The sequence below is a fragment of the Taeniopygia guttata genome, chromosome 2, assembly GCF_048771995.1.
Source record: "Taeniopygia guttata chromosome 2, bTaeGut7.mat, whole genome shotgun sequence".
NCBI classification, from domain to species: domain Eukaryota; kingdom Metazoa; phylum Chordata; class Aves; order Passeriformes; family Estrildidae; genus Taeniopygia; species Taeniopygia guttata.
Genome location: NC_133026.1, coordinates 67,353,000 through 67,368,830, shown reverse-complemented (window position 1 = coordinate 67,368,830; position 15,831 = coordinate 67,353,000). Strand labels below are relative to the sequence as shown.

General features: G+C 39.2%; 1 protein-coding gene and 1 long non-coding RNA gene across 5 annotated transcripts in view; one reads left to right on the top strand and one right to left on the bottom strand.

Moving 5' to 3' along the window:
* The window catches only part of DTNBP1 (dystrobrevin binding protein 1), a 62,475-nt gene extending 59,031 nt beyond the window's left edge, over nt 1-3,444 (bottom strand). For 2 of the 4 annotated variants that reach the window (XM_072924166.1, XM_030265538.4), the window contains exons 1-2: nt 3,313-3,444; nt 437-487 (exon numbers count right to left, since the gene is read on the bottom strand). In XM_072924166.1, coding sequence (XP_072780267.1) covers nt 437-487; nt 3,313-3,368 — 107 coding nt within the window. In that variant the 5' untranslated portion in view covers nt 3,369-3,444. The remainder of the gene's footprint in view (nt 1-436; nt 488-3,312) is intronic. The other 2 variants (XM_072924167.1, XM_072924168.1) reach the window with 1 other exon arrangement.
* A 73-nt stretch (nt 3,445-3,517) lies between these two features.
* Nucleotides 3,518-15,831, top strand: part of LOC115493772 (uncharacterized) — an 83,862-nt gene continuing 71,548 nt past the window's right edge. Inside the window, exon 1 of the long non-coding RNA XR_012053916.1 lies at nt 3,518-3,875. This is a non-coding gene — a long non-coding RNA (uncharacterized lncRNA). The remainder of the gene's footprint in view (nt 3,876-15,831) is intronic.

The following is a 15,831-nucleotide window of genomic DNA, read 5'->3' as shown; positions in this document are numbered from 1 at the left end:
TTCTTGGAACAGAAAACTGAAGTATTTCATTACACACATATTTTCCACAGTAAAAAGGCTCCTATTTATGTTTTTACATTAAAAAATCCCGAGTTACAATTTTAAGACATGAGATTCACAGAGATTGTAAACAATTACATTTCAGTGTACTGCAACCTGAGTCTTCTATGAGGTACTACAATAACACTGCATATTCATTTAATTTAAATAGTAATTTATAAACTGATTGACAGCCATTAGAAATTATTTAGGCCTATCAATGAAGGCTGTATTAAGCAAAGTACTTGCTTTCGTTAAGCTTCTGTTGTCAAAATAGTATTTTGTAAAATCATATGCAAATGTTCTTGCAATTGGCTCATATATATGAGCCACTTCAAATTTTTCCTTAACAAGAATATCTTATATTAACACTATATATTAAGACATTCAGAAGTACCTTTGCCTACTTTTCTTTGCATCTCTTGATTTGTCACCCAAAGTCTTCAACCTACAAATCAAAACACAAATCCATGAGACATTTACAACACCAAAAACAGAGAACAATTTGTTTGAGCACATAATGCACATCCAGTCTATTACAGTTAATTTTGTTTCAGCTTGTTTCACAAATAAATCAAATTTCCCTTAGTTTTGTGCATGCCATCATATGAATTTATTTCCACTGACACTGCTGCTAAATCTTGAGATTTTTTGCAGAAGGGCATCAGACAAGCCCTTTGTGGCCACAAAAAAAGTTTTATTGCCCAGGACAGTAAGAAATAAATGGCACAGACATAAGCAAGATGGAAATGAACTACAAGAGCCAAATATATCCTCCAGACGTGACAGAGAGATCTGTAATCCTGAGTGACCCAGGGACTGAGAAACAACCTAATACAGAGACAGATATTCAGGCTGTTTTGAGGGGTAGTCAAATCACTCACCCAGTCTTGATCACTGTTTTCCAGGAGCTCAAAGAAACACCAAAGCTTTACAGCACACCAGGTGGCTGATATTTTGAGAAAAGACATGCTAAGGCAGGTCTCCACTCCCTCTCAGAGATCTGTTTGGAACAGCCAAACCAAGTAGCAACAACCACAGCACACTGAGGAAGAACCCACTGCTAAGAGAAGCTGTGAAATTTGCCCTTCTCCACTCTTCTGCATCCATTCTGGTTGTTTTTCCTCTTCCTGCAAAGGCTTGCTAACAGGTGAATGGGTCAAAATTTAGTTTACGTCGCTCACAGGACACACAGAATTAGCAGACACAAGGAAGAGGCCACAGAAATGGCTAATAACTCTAAACTGGTCTTTTTAAACCACACAACCCAGATTTCATCTTTTTTCAGCAATACATACATGTTCCCATACTCCTTGGGAAGTGGTATTATTTTCTTAGAAGCCCTGGAAAACCTTCCCCCTCACAATTTTATGAAATTCAACTTGTTCTACTTAGCAAGCATCTATGTGTAGTTAACAAGTTGGCCACAATTTGACACCAAAAATACTTTCTTTGGGTTTTGAGAACTATACAATTTTAAGCTAAAGTCTCAGCATCGCAAAATGACTTCTTTTACCACTTTGATGGGGTGCAGGACAGAGTAATCCAGAACACCGAGAAATTAGGTTGAACGGTCTAGGAAGCAAGAGGGGGCAAACCAGGTCAACTTGTATTCTAGCAACATGGGGATACTAAAGGAAAAAAAAAAAAAAAAGCCATCCACAGCCTCTGCTGCTGTGGTTCTGAGATACAGGCTCCCAATGGCAAAAAAACCCCCAAAAAACAAAAAAAACCACCCCAAAACTAAAAAACAAACAAACAAAAAAAAAAACAAAACAACAAAAAAAAAACCAAAAAAAATCCAACAAAAAAAACCACCAACTAAAAAAACCAAGAGATCACACCACAGATGAAAATACCACTTAAAGACAGGACACTGGGAAAAGGGCACATTAATGGAGCTGCCAAAACACAAAGATGGACATTATGAAATCAGGGACTGTTGTCAGAACAAAACATTGCAACACCAGGAAGAAAGCAAAATGGAAATATATTGACTCCATTGCAGTAAATATGGAAAACACAAATATGGAACCACAGAGTTAGATAACCATCAGATCTGGCACGCTATGTTATGACCTTTCTCTTATTCTCTTTCACCATGTGAAAAACATCCTTTTCAAAAGAGCCTTACACTGTACTGAGATATCAACTCCTCTGAGAAGCAAATGACAAAGTCAGACAAAAAAAGCAAACAAAGCAATGCTTTTGTGTGTAATTTTTAGACAGTTTAATATTCAGTTGCTGTTTGGTAAGATAAGACAGATAACATGTAAGCAATTTATCTGTTTGACTGGCAGCCTCTTCTATCAGTTTCTCTTGACCATCATACATCAGCACGAGTAATTAATGACAAACTGCTTATTTTAAGTTTCTGGGGTACACAGACATTCCTCACTATATATAAGTATTTACCATAGGGGCATTATAAGGCAGCCCTAACATTGCCGAAGACTACAGATATTTTAGAAGTAATCGATTACAACACGATACTTTCCTATGGCTCACCATGAGCCATCAGCCCTGCAGCACAGGCATGACCTTGTCCTCCGGCCACTCGCTGGCTTCCAGTGACACTCACTTGGGCCACCTGCTTGTACTAAAACAGCATCGACACGGGGCCTACCCACATAAACCTTGAGAGATAACGTAGGAAGAAGATCTTCCTACATTTTAGTGCAAGCATGGGGCTGTTCCATCTGCGCTTCTTTTCCTCAAGTGACAGTAACTCATCTTCCAAGAAAAAGCAAGTTTCTCCACACGCCAAGTGGCGCCCAGAAATGCTCTTTAAGGGATTACGTTCATCCATGAAACCTTGAGGGTCGGTAACTTGATACAAAATTCAAGCGCGTTAACTGACCCTATTCACATCTTGTCTCACAACAGCGGTCTGTCTGTCCCTCTCTTTGCCCTTCCCCTGACCGCAGCTGCTTCCCGGGCACCGCGGCTCCTCCTCCTGCTCCCTAGCGCTGCCCGCAGCACCGCAGGGCTGGCCAGCCCGCCGTCAGCCGCCCAGCCCAGCCGGGACACGGCGGGATTCGGCACCTGGAGCTGTGCTCCAGCCTGCCCCCGCACTCAGGAGGGCACCCCGTGGGACCGACCGGCCCCGGCAGTGCCTCCCGTCTGCGCAATCTCCTCCTCTTCCTCCCTCCTGTGCCAGTCCACGCCTCCCCGGCCCCGGTCACCTGCTTTCCCCCCCTGCCGCGGCCGGGCCGCGGGACGCGGGCCTCTCCTGCCGCCCCGCCAGCCCCAGGCGCCGCAGGCCATACCCACCCGGCGGTGAGGTCCTGCTGGACGCTCAGCAGCCGCTCCCGCAGCGTCTCCAGCATCTTCCCGGCCTTTCCCGGCTGCGAAAGCCAGCGCCGGAGGGCGGGGCGCGGGCGGGGCACCGCTGAGCTCCTGCCCCCGGTGCCGCCTCCCCTCGGCCCGCCTCGTCCCTTCCGCCCCGCCCGGCTCCCGGTGCGTCCTGGCACTGGGGCTGGGAGCGGAGGTTTGCCTGGGGGAGCCGAGCCCCTCGTTCTGCGTCCTCCGCGGTGCGAGGGTGGAGCTGCGCTTAAAGCCCGGGCGGTGTCAAGGACAGATCTTGAGCAGCGTGCGAATCCCTGAAGTTGTGGGTTTTTTAGAGGTTATTTTAAAGATCACAGGAAAGCACCTTGGCAGGTTGGGACCCTCACCAGAGGGATTTTGATTTCAGCGTTGGTACCGTAGGAGTGACCTCCTTAGCGATACAAAGTTGATCAAGGGACTGGAACATCTCTTTTAGGAGGAAAGACTGAGGGAGCTGGGCCTGTTCACCCTCGAGAAGAGGCAACTGATGGGGGACCATATAAATGTCTGTAAGTGTCCGAAGGGAAGGTGACAAGAGGATGTAACCACGCTCTTCTTGGCGGTGCCAAGCAACAGGACAAGAGGCAGCAGGTGTAAACTGATGCCCAGGAAGTTCCACCAGAATATGAGGAAGAACTTGATTGTGTGGCTGACCAAGCACTGGAGCAGGTTGCCCAGAGAGGTTGCGGATCCATCTGGATGCAGTCCTGTGCCATGTGCTCTGAGATGACTCTGTTTGAGCAGGGAGGTTGGGCCAGGTGACCCACTGTGGTCTATTCCAACCTGACCTATCCTGTGAACTCAGGGAGTCGGGTTCTGTGATAAAATCTAAAAAGTACAGAAAGCAAAACCACTGGGTGTCCCTAGGGTTGACAGGGTCTTGGAGTAAGGGATACATGATAACCTTTCAAAGTCCTTGCAAAGCAGGCAGTTGAATTGTCTATGTGTTCCTCCACTATTTGCTTTGGAGATGGTTTTATAGATACTAGTGTTTCTTACAAAAAAATGAGCTAAAAGAAAAAAGGCTGTTCTTACAGATAGTAAATAATCCAGTGAAAAGTTCAAATTAGATTTCTAGGTACTGTCTGCTCAAATAATAATGTTAAGAGTAATTCAGCAAATCTTTAGACAGTTTAAGTGGAATCAAGACCTTTTCAGAACAATTTGCCAGTCTTTCTGGATGGCTATATTTACAATTACAGTAACAGGAAGACAGTCTCATATCCTGTGTGTTTCCAATTAATGTTTGAGTGACATGGACATAGGATTTAGGTGGATTTGGAACTTCCTTTTAATTGAGACTACAACTTTTAGAAAAAGATGAGATTTCAAAGTGAAAATATTTTCTAACCAATTAAATTTTGGTTGAAAGTTCCAAAAATATGAAGAGCCGAGCACTGAAATAATTTGTTACAAGGAGAATGATGCAGAGGGCTGCTGCTGGATGTGTCATTTGATACTGCAGAAGTATATTCAGGAGTGGTTGGAGGTACTTTGATTCAACTGGGAAATTGACACCATAATCCAAGACAGCTTGTGTGCTTTTAGAAGTGTATATGACCTATAGATTGTTTCTGCTTTGGCGTTTTGAAAAAAAAGTATTGCCCTGTGGCATAAATTGAAATTAAAAGCTAAATGCCTGCTAAAAGAAAAATGGTTGGGTTGATATTCCAAACATTGAAATGGATGCAGCTTGCCTTATCTTGAGGTTAGAAAGACAGCTTTCATAGCAGACAGCATATAAAATTCTGTTAAAAAAGTATGAAATTTAGAAGGTATTTTTCTCATGCTTGACCTAACAACAACAGAGAAAATAGAGACTTCTTACTTTCCTGGATAGTTAATTCTTCAGAGAAGGAGGGGAAGGCCTTGAATGAAGTGTTTTCTCATGTATTCACCGACATGCATTGCAAATGCTGACAAAAGCTGTGCAATCTGGTCTTATGTAATGTATGATGTTACAGGAATTAAAGTGCTCAGAAGACAAGGGAGGGGTTTTAACCTTTAATTTTCAGCTTGCCTTTGAGAAATCATATTAATTTCTTCAGTGTTACATATTTTCAATTTTCTTGTGACTGGTTTTTGTCAGTGGTGGCCCTGCTAATTCACAGTGAATAAGCACTTTTAGACTCCATTGCTTATTTTACAGTTAGAAAAACTATTCATAAACTGCTGTACAGTTTTGTTTCACATGTCTGTGTAGGATTTGGGAGAAGAAATGTGTTGAGATAGTATTAACAGTCACTAATTCTAGAAGTACAAGACTGGAAGAAACTTCTAAAAGCACATCCCGTGCTCTAGGGCTGTGATGAATTATAAAAACACTGTGTAAACTTTGTTTAACTAGTTCTTAGGAATTTAAAATTAAGGAGATTCTGTAAGCTCTTTATCAGCTCACATGTTTAGCTTTATCTTCTTTTTTGTTTCTAGAGTGAATAGGCCTGGTTTCTTTTTTTTTTTTTCCACTTGCAGTCACTTTCCAAGCTTCTTGTATGAGTTGGTCTGACCAGGAGATTCCCCAGTTTGTCCAGAAAGTGCAGAGCTATAGCATTTCCATCACTAAAGCAGAATTACGTGGCTTCATTTTGAACACAAGTTACATATTGATACTAATTTATTAATATTTATGTACACTTACAATTAATTTAACAAACAGCTCTGAGACAGATCCTTCAGGTGTTAATCAGCACAGTGCCACCTAAAATTCTGCCAGGGGCTTTGGGTCAAGTTTTCTAGAGATAAAATTAATGCTGAATAAATTTTTAGTATCAATTACCTGTTCTGCTCATTTAGTAATTAAGTAGTTTGGGGCTGGTTATTTGATATCAGTTCTGACCTGGATATGAGCTAGGACTTCCTAGTTTATTCTTCTGCTTCTCTGACAAAAGCACATGTAGTATCTTCTGCAAATTCACTGTAACTGACTATACTGGTCTGTACAAAAAATGCATAGGCATTCTGTGCTTTGCCCATCAAAGAACAGTGATAAAAGTCAGTAGCAATAAATCTTTAGAGCAAAACACAGAAATGCATTTGACTGTATAACCCTTGTGTCAAATGAAGATTTCTTTTCTAGCTCAGCCTCCCTTAGAGGCATAAATCAGGCTACATTTCTGTAATAGATTTTGCAGCACAAAGTCATGTCTAGTCATGCCTTTCTATAATTCCACCTTTTCCTAGGCTTTAGTGACCCCATTTAGATTGACTTCTAGATTAAGACTGTTCTGAAAGAGTCATACTGCAGACACCAGGCTCATGCCTGTTAAGCTTTTCAGTGAAAGATGATTTTAAATACTTTCCCGTTATACTGATATGACATGAAATGTAGTTTGTTTAGGTATCTATCCAATTTATGTCTTGATCTCTTCTTTTGAGTGCAGTCAGCTTGATAACCTCCAATATGACATTCTCAAACTAACTAGAATTAGTGAACAAAACTCTCAGCCCTTTCAGACTCTCTCGGGTTTGTAGAAGTAATTTTTGTCCTCTTCTGCTTAAATCTTGCTGATAGTATGGTTTAACAAACATTATCGTTTGGGTGAAAATTTAAGAATTTTTTGTTTTAATAATCTGTAGAATATGATTAAAACTCGACTAGTAGATATTATAGCTCTTCAATTTTATACATATTTTGTTTAGTTAGCTGAATCTGTACTGATATAAAGCTTAAATATTGTTAGAAATACTTGAAACAAACTTTCATTGTAAATATCTACTACTACCATTGTAATTGATAAAGACTTTAATGAAAGTGTCTAAAGATCTGATTCAACATTTCTTGTAGGAATTTCACTGCATGCTGAAAAGAAAGGTTGGCACCCATCAGAAAGTTTTATATGCCCAAAACTTCTGCAGGTTTACATTATATCAGTGGAAGCTAAATTTAAGCATTACATCCTAAGAACTATCTGTCATAGTCTCACTTATCCTGAGGCTTCATCAGCATTTCTAGCAGCTTCAAAGAGCTTCCTTTTCCAAATTAACCTTCATAGCTTTCTAATAAGAGTTAATTTCTGCTCTTATCTGTACTAACTTTTGGGGTTTAGCTATGTAATAGTCTCTGCAGCTGACACAAAGTTTTTATGTTAAATGAATAGAGAATACTTTTTATCTCAATAGAGAAAGTTGTGAGAGAGGGGGTTTTTTGTTTGTGTGGCTGAGATTTTAATTTTTTTTCCCCTGTAACTAGCAGAAGAAGAAATGGTCAGTAATCATTCCCAATCCTAAAGAGAACTGGAAGAATAATTTCTATTTACCAAGTAAAAATATTCTTAATTCAGTTCACACACGAACAGGTATGGGACCTAATCTCCAGGCTAATATAGGTTCAAAGACCTGATTTAGATGTTCACTTTTTAATGGACTACATTTTGACAGCATGAAAGCGAATTATAATTCTATATATATTCTATTATAATATATATATTATATATATATATATATATAGTATATATATATTCTATATAATCTATATATATTCTATTATAATATATAATATTAATCAAATCATATCTTGAAACAGTTTCACTGTTTCTAAGAAAAAGATTGGGGGGAGGCACATCGTATCAATAGATAAAAATAATTGTGAAATTCCTTGGTGGTCGCCTCCCGCTCTCCTTACATTGTATCTAGTGAATAAAGACGTGATGAATTCCTGCCTTCCTGAACTGTAGGGAAAAACTGGGGCTGGAGGGAAACAGTGGCTAAACACAGTTAGGAAGCTAAGCAGGCATGAGGATCCTCCTTCTGCAGGACCTTAATTGCTGTTGGGGAGAGGACAAGAAGAGCACATATCTTGGGACAGACAGATTCCTAGGGCAGCCAACAGTTATACCTGACTGGATGAGGTGGCAAAACATGTCTTGATGTGATGGGAGTGACCATGTCAACATGCTGTAACTGTCCTAATTCAGTGTGAGGATTTGTGTTTTCTTAATTTTCAGTTACAGCTGAAGATGGAGTCATGGAATTGCTGATAAAAATTTTGCTGTCACCACTGAAGCTGGCAGATACTGAAAACTATTTAGAAAGCAGAATATGGGCTCCCATTATCTTTCTCCTCATCTTCTTTTCTGTTTTCACTTTATTCCTAGTCTTTAGTATTTTTACAACATGAGACTCTGAGCTCTAAGTTTTTCTCCACCAGCGGGCTTGCAAGTGGGAGTTGGGCCTGAAACTGTAATTTCAACTGTTACTGAAGTTTTCTGTCATTTTTATGTGCTTTTGCTATGAAAGTATTGGAACAGGTCAGCCATGGTCACAAATTACTTCAGTTCCTTTTGTCTCTTCCTAGATTAGTTGACTTGACTTTGACATTGTGTAAAAGACCACAAAGCAGGATTATTTTTATATCAAAAGAACAGCTAATAGGAAGGCTCAAAAATGAGGACTTTATTTGAAACTTTATCATTTGGATTCTCTCAGTGTCTTGAAACTTCTGTACAACTAAGTTCTTAAATTTAATAATAGAGCAGCTTCCAAAAGGAAAGTGAGGATCATAACTCCTACTGAATGTAGTTCAGAGTGTGCTGATTTTGAGAAAAGGAAAAAACACTCAGCAAACCAGCCAGTTCCACTAGAGGGCATGGCTGTGCATAGAAAAGCAAAATAGAAATGTGATAGTATTTCTTTTTCTGCAAGAGCATGTACCACAGATGAGCAAAATATTACCAGTTATATATTAAGTTCATGGCTGATTTCATCTCACAAAGTCACCTTAAAAACCGCCACTCGTTTGAGTGAGACCAAGCTCAAGTGTTTAGTGGCCAGCTGGTATTTGAGTAGTCTTAGGGTTGTTTACATAAGCTCCTTTCTCCTGGCTAAGCTAGGTGGGGAGATATGTTACAAGTAAAATATGTTTCACTTGGTATTTTAAGGACCATGTAGACAATCCTCATGAGCCAAAGTAGATGCCAGAGTCTCATGTCCCCGTCCCTCCTAGCAGAATACTAGTTAATGCCATTTCCAGTGACTCTCACAGTGGCACTTCTGTGGAAATGATCTGAGGGGCTGCACTTGGTAGCAACTGGCTTAAGAAAACATACTTGTGTAGACTGCATAGCTTGTGTAACTAACATTGACCCGGATGTCAAGGAAATTAAAAAGATGTATCAAGCATGAATGAATGCCATACAATGATATTTGGAGTAGTATTAAGTAGTTACATTGTGCCTGCTATTTTTATTGCACTTGTAAGTAATTTTGCTAGAGTAGGCATTGTATGATTAGATGTTCCCCATGGCTATAAAGCATAATTGGTTGGTTTGAGGGAAAAGTCTTGTGTTTTCTGTGTCATTGCAGTACCAGAAAATGCTGGTGTGGCTTTAGGCTTACAGGGACGCTGGAGTGGGAAAGAACGTTAGCAGAACCTGTGTGTTTTGGAGGTGTTCTGGTAGGAACCCCTGCTTCCACTGCTGTATTCCCAGTCTGCAGTAATAGGCTCTACTGGAGTCTCTGTGCTGGTGTAAGGAAAGCACAGAAATGCTGATGGCAGAGAAGAGGCTGCAAACTGCTGTGAGTGGGTGGGACGTGTCATGAAGCACAAGGGGCTTTTAGTCAAATAAAATATACATTTCCCCAGTGCTTACTCCTCTGTTTAAGTTCTTCTGTGTTCCTTCCAATTTTCTATGAACGTGACCAATTTCTGTTCCCCTGGATGTCAGAAGCATGGTTTGAGGGAAGTGGAATGATACCCAGACTGAGATTCTTGAAGGACAAGCGTATTATGTGTCAGTTTTATTGATCAGAGGCAATTAGCTCAGCCAAACCCAATTAGGACACAGTTTTAGTTTTAGGCACACAGACATTAATCACTCATTATCCAAGTGAACTCTAAAGGGAATTACAACAGACTAACAGAATAAAATGGCTGTCCCTTTGCTGTTAATGGAGGAGTTTTCTAGATTTTTATTTGGTAATATACTGATTGTTTGACTGACTTCCTCTTACATTAAATCTGCTTTTGTTTTTTGCACTTTTTTCCATCAACAAGATCTTAATCATCTGTCATTCTGGCCTTTCTGGTGACAAATATCATCCCATGAGTGCTTTTAATGGATTTTTCCCCCTGTTATTTTTTTTCCCTGTTAACTCCTCCCCTTGGTTGCTGCTCTTGCTTAAGGCAATTTTTGTTGAAGACTTCTGGCTGACTGCCTAGCGTTTGGCTAATAACTCTGTGCAATTGTCAACTTCATACTGTTTCAGCGTTTGAAATCAACTTCTCTTTCCTCATTTTATATGGGTCTGCTGTTTACTAGTTCATTATGCGTAGAATCTAATCCACTTATGCTGTAAGTAGCCTGGAGACAGAGCTGGGATTTTTTTTATCATCATGTTGTATTTTATTTATTGAGCATAATTCAGTTTGAATGAAATGAAGTGAAATAGTCAGAATGGTTCTTGTACTTCTGCAGAACTTTCTTATCACAGTACATTTTGTCAGTTTGATTTATTTTATTTGTCTATTTACAGTTGTTGTGACAACCCAGAGTTGCTTTACTAGCTACAGTAAAAGTATCTCATCCTCTTGGAAAGTACTTCATATTTCAAATTACATAGCTTCAGGCTGGACCTGAGAATTGCACAGGCGAGTTTTGATTTAAAGTGTTGTCTGCTGGCTCTCTCTCAGTTTTCTTTTGCTTTTATTTTTTTTAGGTATGCTTTTTGCTTGGAAAGAAGCTATCATTGCTGAATATCAAGGTCCATTAGACATAGACAAATATTGTTTATATGAAAAACACTGAGACAAAGATGCCAAATGCTCATATTTAGGTGCCTGATTTATGACATGGACTTTTGAGATCATTAAAAGTGGGATGTGCCCATTCTGCAACATCTGAAAATAAAAACATTTAAATGCCAAATTTAAGCTGCTTTGTTATGTCATTCTGATCTGTATAACCCAGCACACAAAATGGAAAAACTGGATTGGACCTGTCTGTTGATGCTATACTGCTGTGAGATATAGTATTGGCTTTCTGTAGAAAGTCATCATTGTATGGACTTTCCAGGAATGAGAGAGTGTGAGGTTGATGTTGTTCAGACCAAGGCTCTGACACAGAATGCTTGGGAGGCTTAAAGAGCCTTCCGCAAAATATGTGTACTAAAATGAGAAAGAGGAAATACATTGCCTTGAGAGATGCATCTGAAACCTTGCCTTTTCCCAGTAGCAGTGTAAGGGAACTCTGCAACATGTGAGAATATTATTTTTATTCCCTGAAGAGTTATAAATGTTATTCATAACCAGAAAGCTTTCCTAGTATATATACTTTAAAGATAGTCCTGGCCTTCAAATGTATCATACATCCTTTCTATTGGGAAATGACAATAAAAATAAACCTAGACTATTTCCAGCACGGCCTTGCAACAAGGAATTTTACTTCTTTCAGAAAGCATTTAAGTTCTTTCAGTACAATGTATTAAACATTGTTATTCATGTAATTCATGTATTCGACTTTTAACTTTTTAATGTTAATATTACTATATTTTTGTTTACATAGCAATAATATTCATGTCTAGTAGTTAAATATCCAGTTGTTCTCATAGATAAATTCTGTGCCATTCAGCATGGTTTTATTGTACACATTCATTCTGTACTCAAGCACTATGACAGGGAGGTACAAGAACTCTGAACTGTTCTCAGGTTTTAACTAAAAACAGGTTTCACTTCAAAGATATGTATTCAAGATCTAGCTTTAAGTCTAGCTTAGAGCCCTTTGCTCTTCCATCTCCGAATCTCTTGTTAGCTTCACAAAATACTAAGTTTTTATTTATTCTTTTCCTAGCTATATCCTGCATCCCATAGCTTCCACTAGGAAGTTGTTTTTACTGAGTAAGCAGTAAACAGATCTAAATGATGCTATTCATATTGGCACTGTCTGTACATATTAAAAAGACTTTGCTCACATCTGCCTTGACGTTGCAAAATCACCCTATGTGTTTAAACAGTATGTTGAACAGGAAGAAAATATATTTTATGGCTATAACTGCGTGTGGTGGGTCCTGAGCCAACAATGTGCCTTTGTGGCAAAGGAGGTTATTGGAACCCTGTACTGCACTAGGAGGATGCACAGCAGGTCAAAGGAGGTGATCTGTCCCCTCTTTTTAGCAGTAGTGAGGCCACACCTGGAGTGCTGTGTCCAGTTCTGGACTCCCCAGTACAAGGGAGATACACCCATACAGAGAGAGTCCAGTGACCAGCCACAGAGATGATCAGGGAACTGGGGAATCCTCCCAGTGAAGAAAGGCTGAGGAAGCTGGGGCGCTTTCACCTAGAAAAGATAAAGTTCATGGAAGATGTTATCAGGATCTAAACAGGTATTAAATATCTGAAGGGAGACTGAGAAGAGCCAGGCTCTTTTCATTGGTGCCCAGTGACAGGACCAAAGACAACAGGCACAAACTGAAATATGGGACATTCCCTCTGAACATCAGGAAACGCTTCTGCGCTGCAAGAGTGGCCAAAGCTGGCAAAGGCTTGCAAAGGCAAACGCTTGCCCAGAGAGGCATTGGGCTCTCCCTCCTTGGAGATACTCCAAAGCCATCTGGACATGGTCCTGGGTAACTGGCTCTAGGTGACCCTGCTTGGGTAGGGGGCTTGGGCCAGGTGGACTCCAGAGGCCAAAACCAACCCTTCTGTTATTCTCTGATATCTGTAAAATCTTGTTTTCTTGGAACACCATATTAAGTTTTTGGTTTATAACTGTTTATTGATTCATAGGTACTTCCTTCTTACTTATACATACAACTTTTGGAAGTAACCTGTACACTGAAGACACAGATCCTTGAAAATAGAGGTTTCCTTAAATTTTATGGGGAAGGCTGAGCTAAAATGGGGATTCTTTGATTCTTGCTGTAATGAGTTTACTGTATTGCTTTAATCAGCCAGTGGTATGTTTTTTGCTTCAAATTAATGATCAGTACCTAGGAGTGATTCAGTAATTTCAAATTAGCTCATTTGATACTAAGAGTTCTGAAGATGCTTTCTGAATATCAGTAAATGAAGATTCAAATATATACAAACATACAAGATTTAAATATTCAGCAGTTACTTCTGGAATTGTTGTATAATTAGAAGTCAGGTCACATCAAGATTCTTAGCCTTATATATTTAGTTAGTCCAGCAACTCATTTCAGCATGAGGTTCCCCACACTTTTTTTTAGTATGACAAGTGTAAATATGACTAGGAAAAAGAAATGTAATATACATAATGTTTTATCTATGTAGATATGCATGTGTGCACATTTATGATTTCATGTAATGGCTGTAATACTTCCATTTTGCAGTAACAGAGGAAAATATTGCATATGTAATTTGTATCAGACAATTTTATTTTTTTACAAAAGTTACTTTATTTTGAATAGACCATTCAGTGTCTGCAAATTATCAGCTAGGCTGAAGAACACACACTGAAAAATGAAAAGCAATCCAGCTTTTTTAAACTAAAATTTAGTTTAAAAATTAAATACTTCTTTTGAGTTCATATGATTTCAATTTACATTGAGGTATTGATGATTCCATTAGTCCATTCTGTCATTGCCAGAATAAGAATGCATCACCTTCATTCTCCTGCTACAAAATCCTTTTTAACAGCTTTCACTTTACTTTTCCTTCGTACTGTAGAAGAGAACAACCTATTTTTCATGCTAAGTTGTTCTGTGAGCAGTGGAACTAATGAAGTTTTTAAAACTATTTTTGTCTTCTACATTCCTTAGTCCTTCCCATTCTCAGTGCTCAAGTACTTCTTCCAGCTCCTTCTCATGTCTTTTGCCAGTTTGGCTGAGAATGTGGCAACATATGCCGCTGCTGAAATAAGCGTGTGCCGATTGCCTGTTCATTATATCCGTGGTGATTGGCCAACTGGCTGATCTGCAACTGGCTTTTCCTTAGTGGGAGCACTAATTTCAATCCATCTCCAGCAATCAGTTTTCACAAAATGTATGGGAATTTGCTGTCTTTGAGAACTGTGTATCTCTCTGAAGTTTGAAATGCTCAATGGAGTCACAGGTTTAGGAAGGGGAGGCCTTGCACTACAGTACCTTGTGATCTTCCTTCTTCACTTCCTTGGGAAAACAGGTCCAAAGTTACTGTCCCATTATCACATCTCAGAAAAAAAGAGAATCTCAAAGTCTGTCAAAGATAATAAAATTATCAGAATTGTTAGATCTAGGTAAAATTACTCAAGGCAACAGAATGTCTTTTAATTTTGTAGTTGTTGGTGGGAGAATCATTTGCAGGAGGTTACATGAGTGTAACTTAATGGAATATTTTAAAGTTTTAAAAGTTTTTAAATATTATTATGCTGTCTCTTCCAGAACAAGTGAAAGATGAATCCTGATGCAGAAAAGCAAAATGCTCAGATTATAAAATTACTCTATATCTATATCTCTAAAAGGACTTTTGTAGTCTCATGAGGTTAAAAACACAGGTGGTGGACAATCAGATCCACTGAAATACAGGCACAAGGCATGCTCTCCCATTTTTCTAAACAGAACTCTTTTCTTTAAGGATGCCTTGACCTGAAATGTCAAAGCAGTACACATTTTTGTCTAAGAGAGTCTTTATATCTCTAAGGCAAGATTATTATTTTCACAGTACAGCATTTGTGTTAAATGATTTCAAGGCTCTACATTCCAGACATTGCAGAAGGATTTCTCACTGCCTCAGTGACCTAGAAGTCCAAAGCTCACAGACTTCAGACATGGAAGTCCTCCTCATCTTCCCTGGAGCATGGGAGCTGTCTAACAGAAATTCATCAGCCTGCAGAGTCTGACAGGTGAACAAGGTTCCTGCTGAGTAATTTCAGTGAGTAGATGCATTCTTCCATCAATTATCTTCTGTCAAATTGGCATTTGTCATCTGAAACCTGTTTTTCATGAATTTTTCAAGCCAGCTCTTGCAAAAAGAAAGAGTGGAGTTGAATATTAATATTCCTTAATTTGCTTATTTGTCGTGGTGCCTTCTTTTAAAAAATGAATTTTTCATTTCCTCCTCTTCATACATCTTACAGCTTGGTTAAGTTCATTCCATTTATCAACTGTTAAAAGTTATTTGATATAAGAAGCAATATTCTCAAATGAATAAATTTACCTTATTGCCTATAAACTGTAGCAGTGATGTGTGGCATAATGAAACATTCCCCTGTTGATAGTGGGGAAATTATGCTTTGTCTTGCCTAAAGACTGCTTTTATCAAAGCAATATTATGGTGCAGTAACTGTTACAAAAGCTTTTCAAAAACACATTGGAGTTGAAGTAAGATTCCTGCTGATTTTTGGGATTAAAGAGGTTTAATAATGTGTTTCTGTGGTGGGTTAATTGTAGATAAGGATCAAATTTCTACCCAGCTTCTCTCTTACTCCCAACTCCTCAGCAGGACAGAGGGAGAAAATAAGAACAACAACAGGCACAGGAAAGTTATGGGTCAAGATAAAGACAGGAATTTACTTACCATTTACTATTATGGGC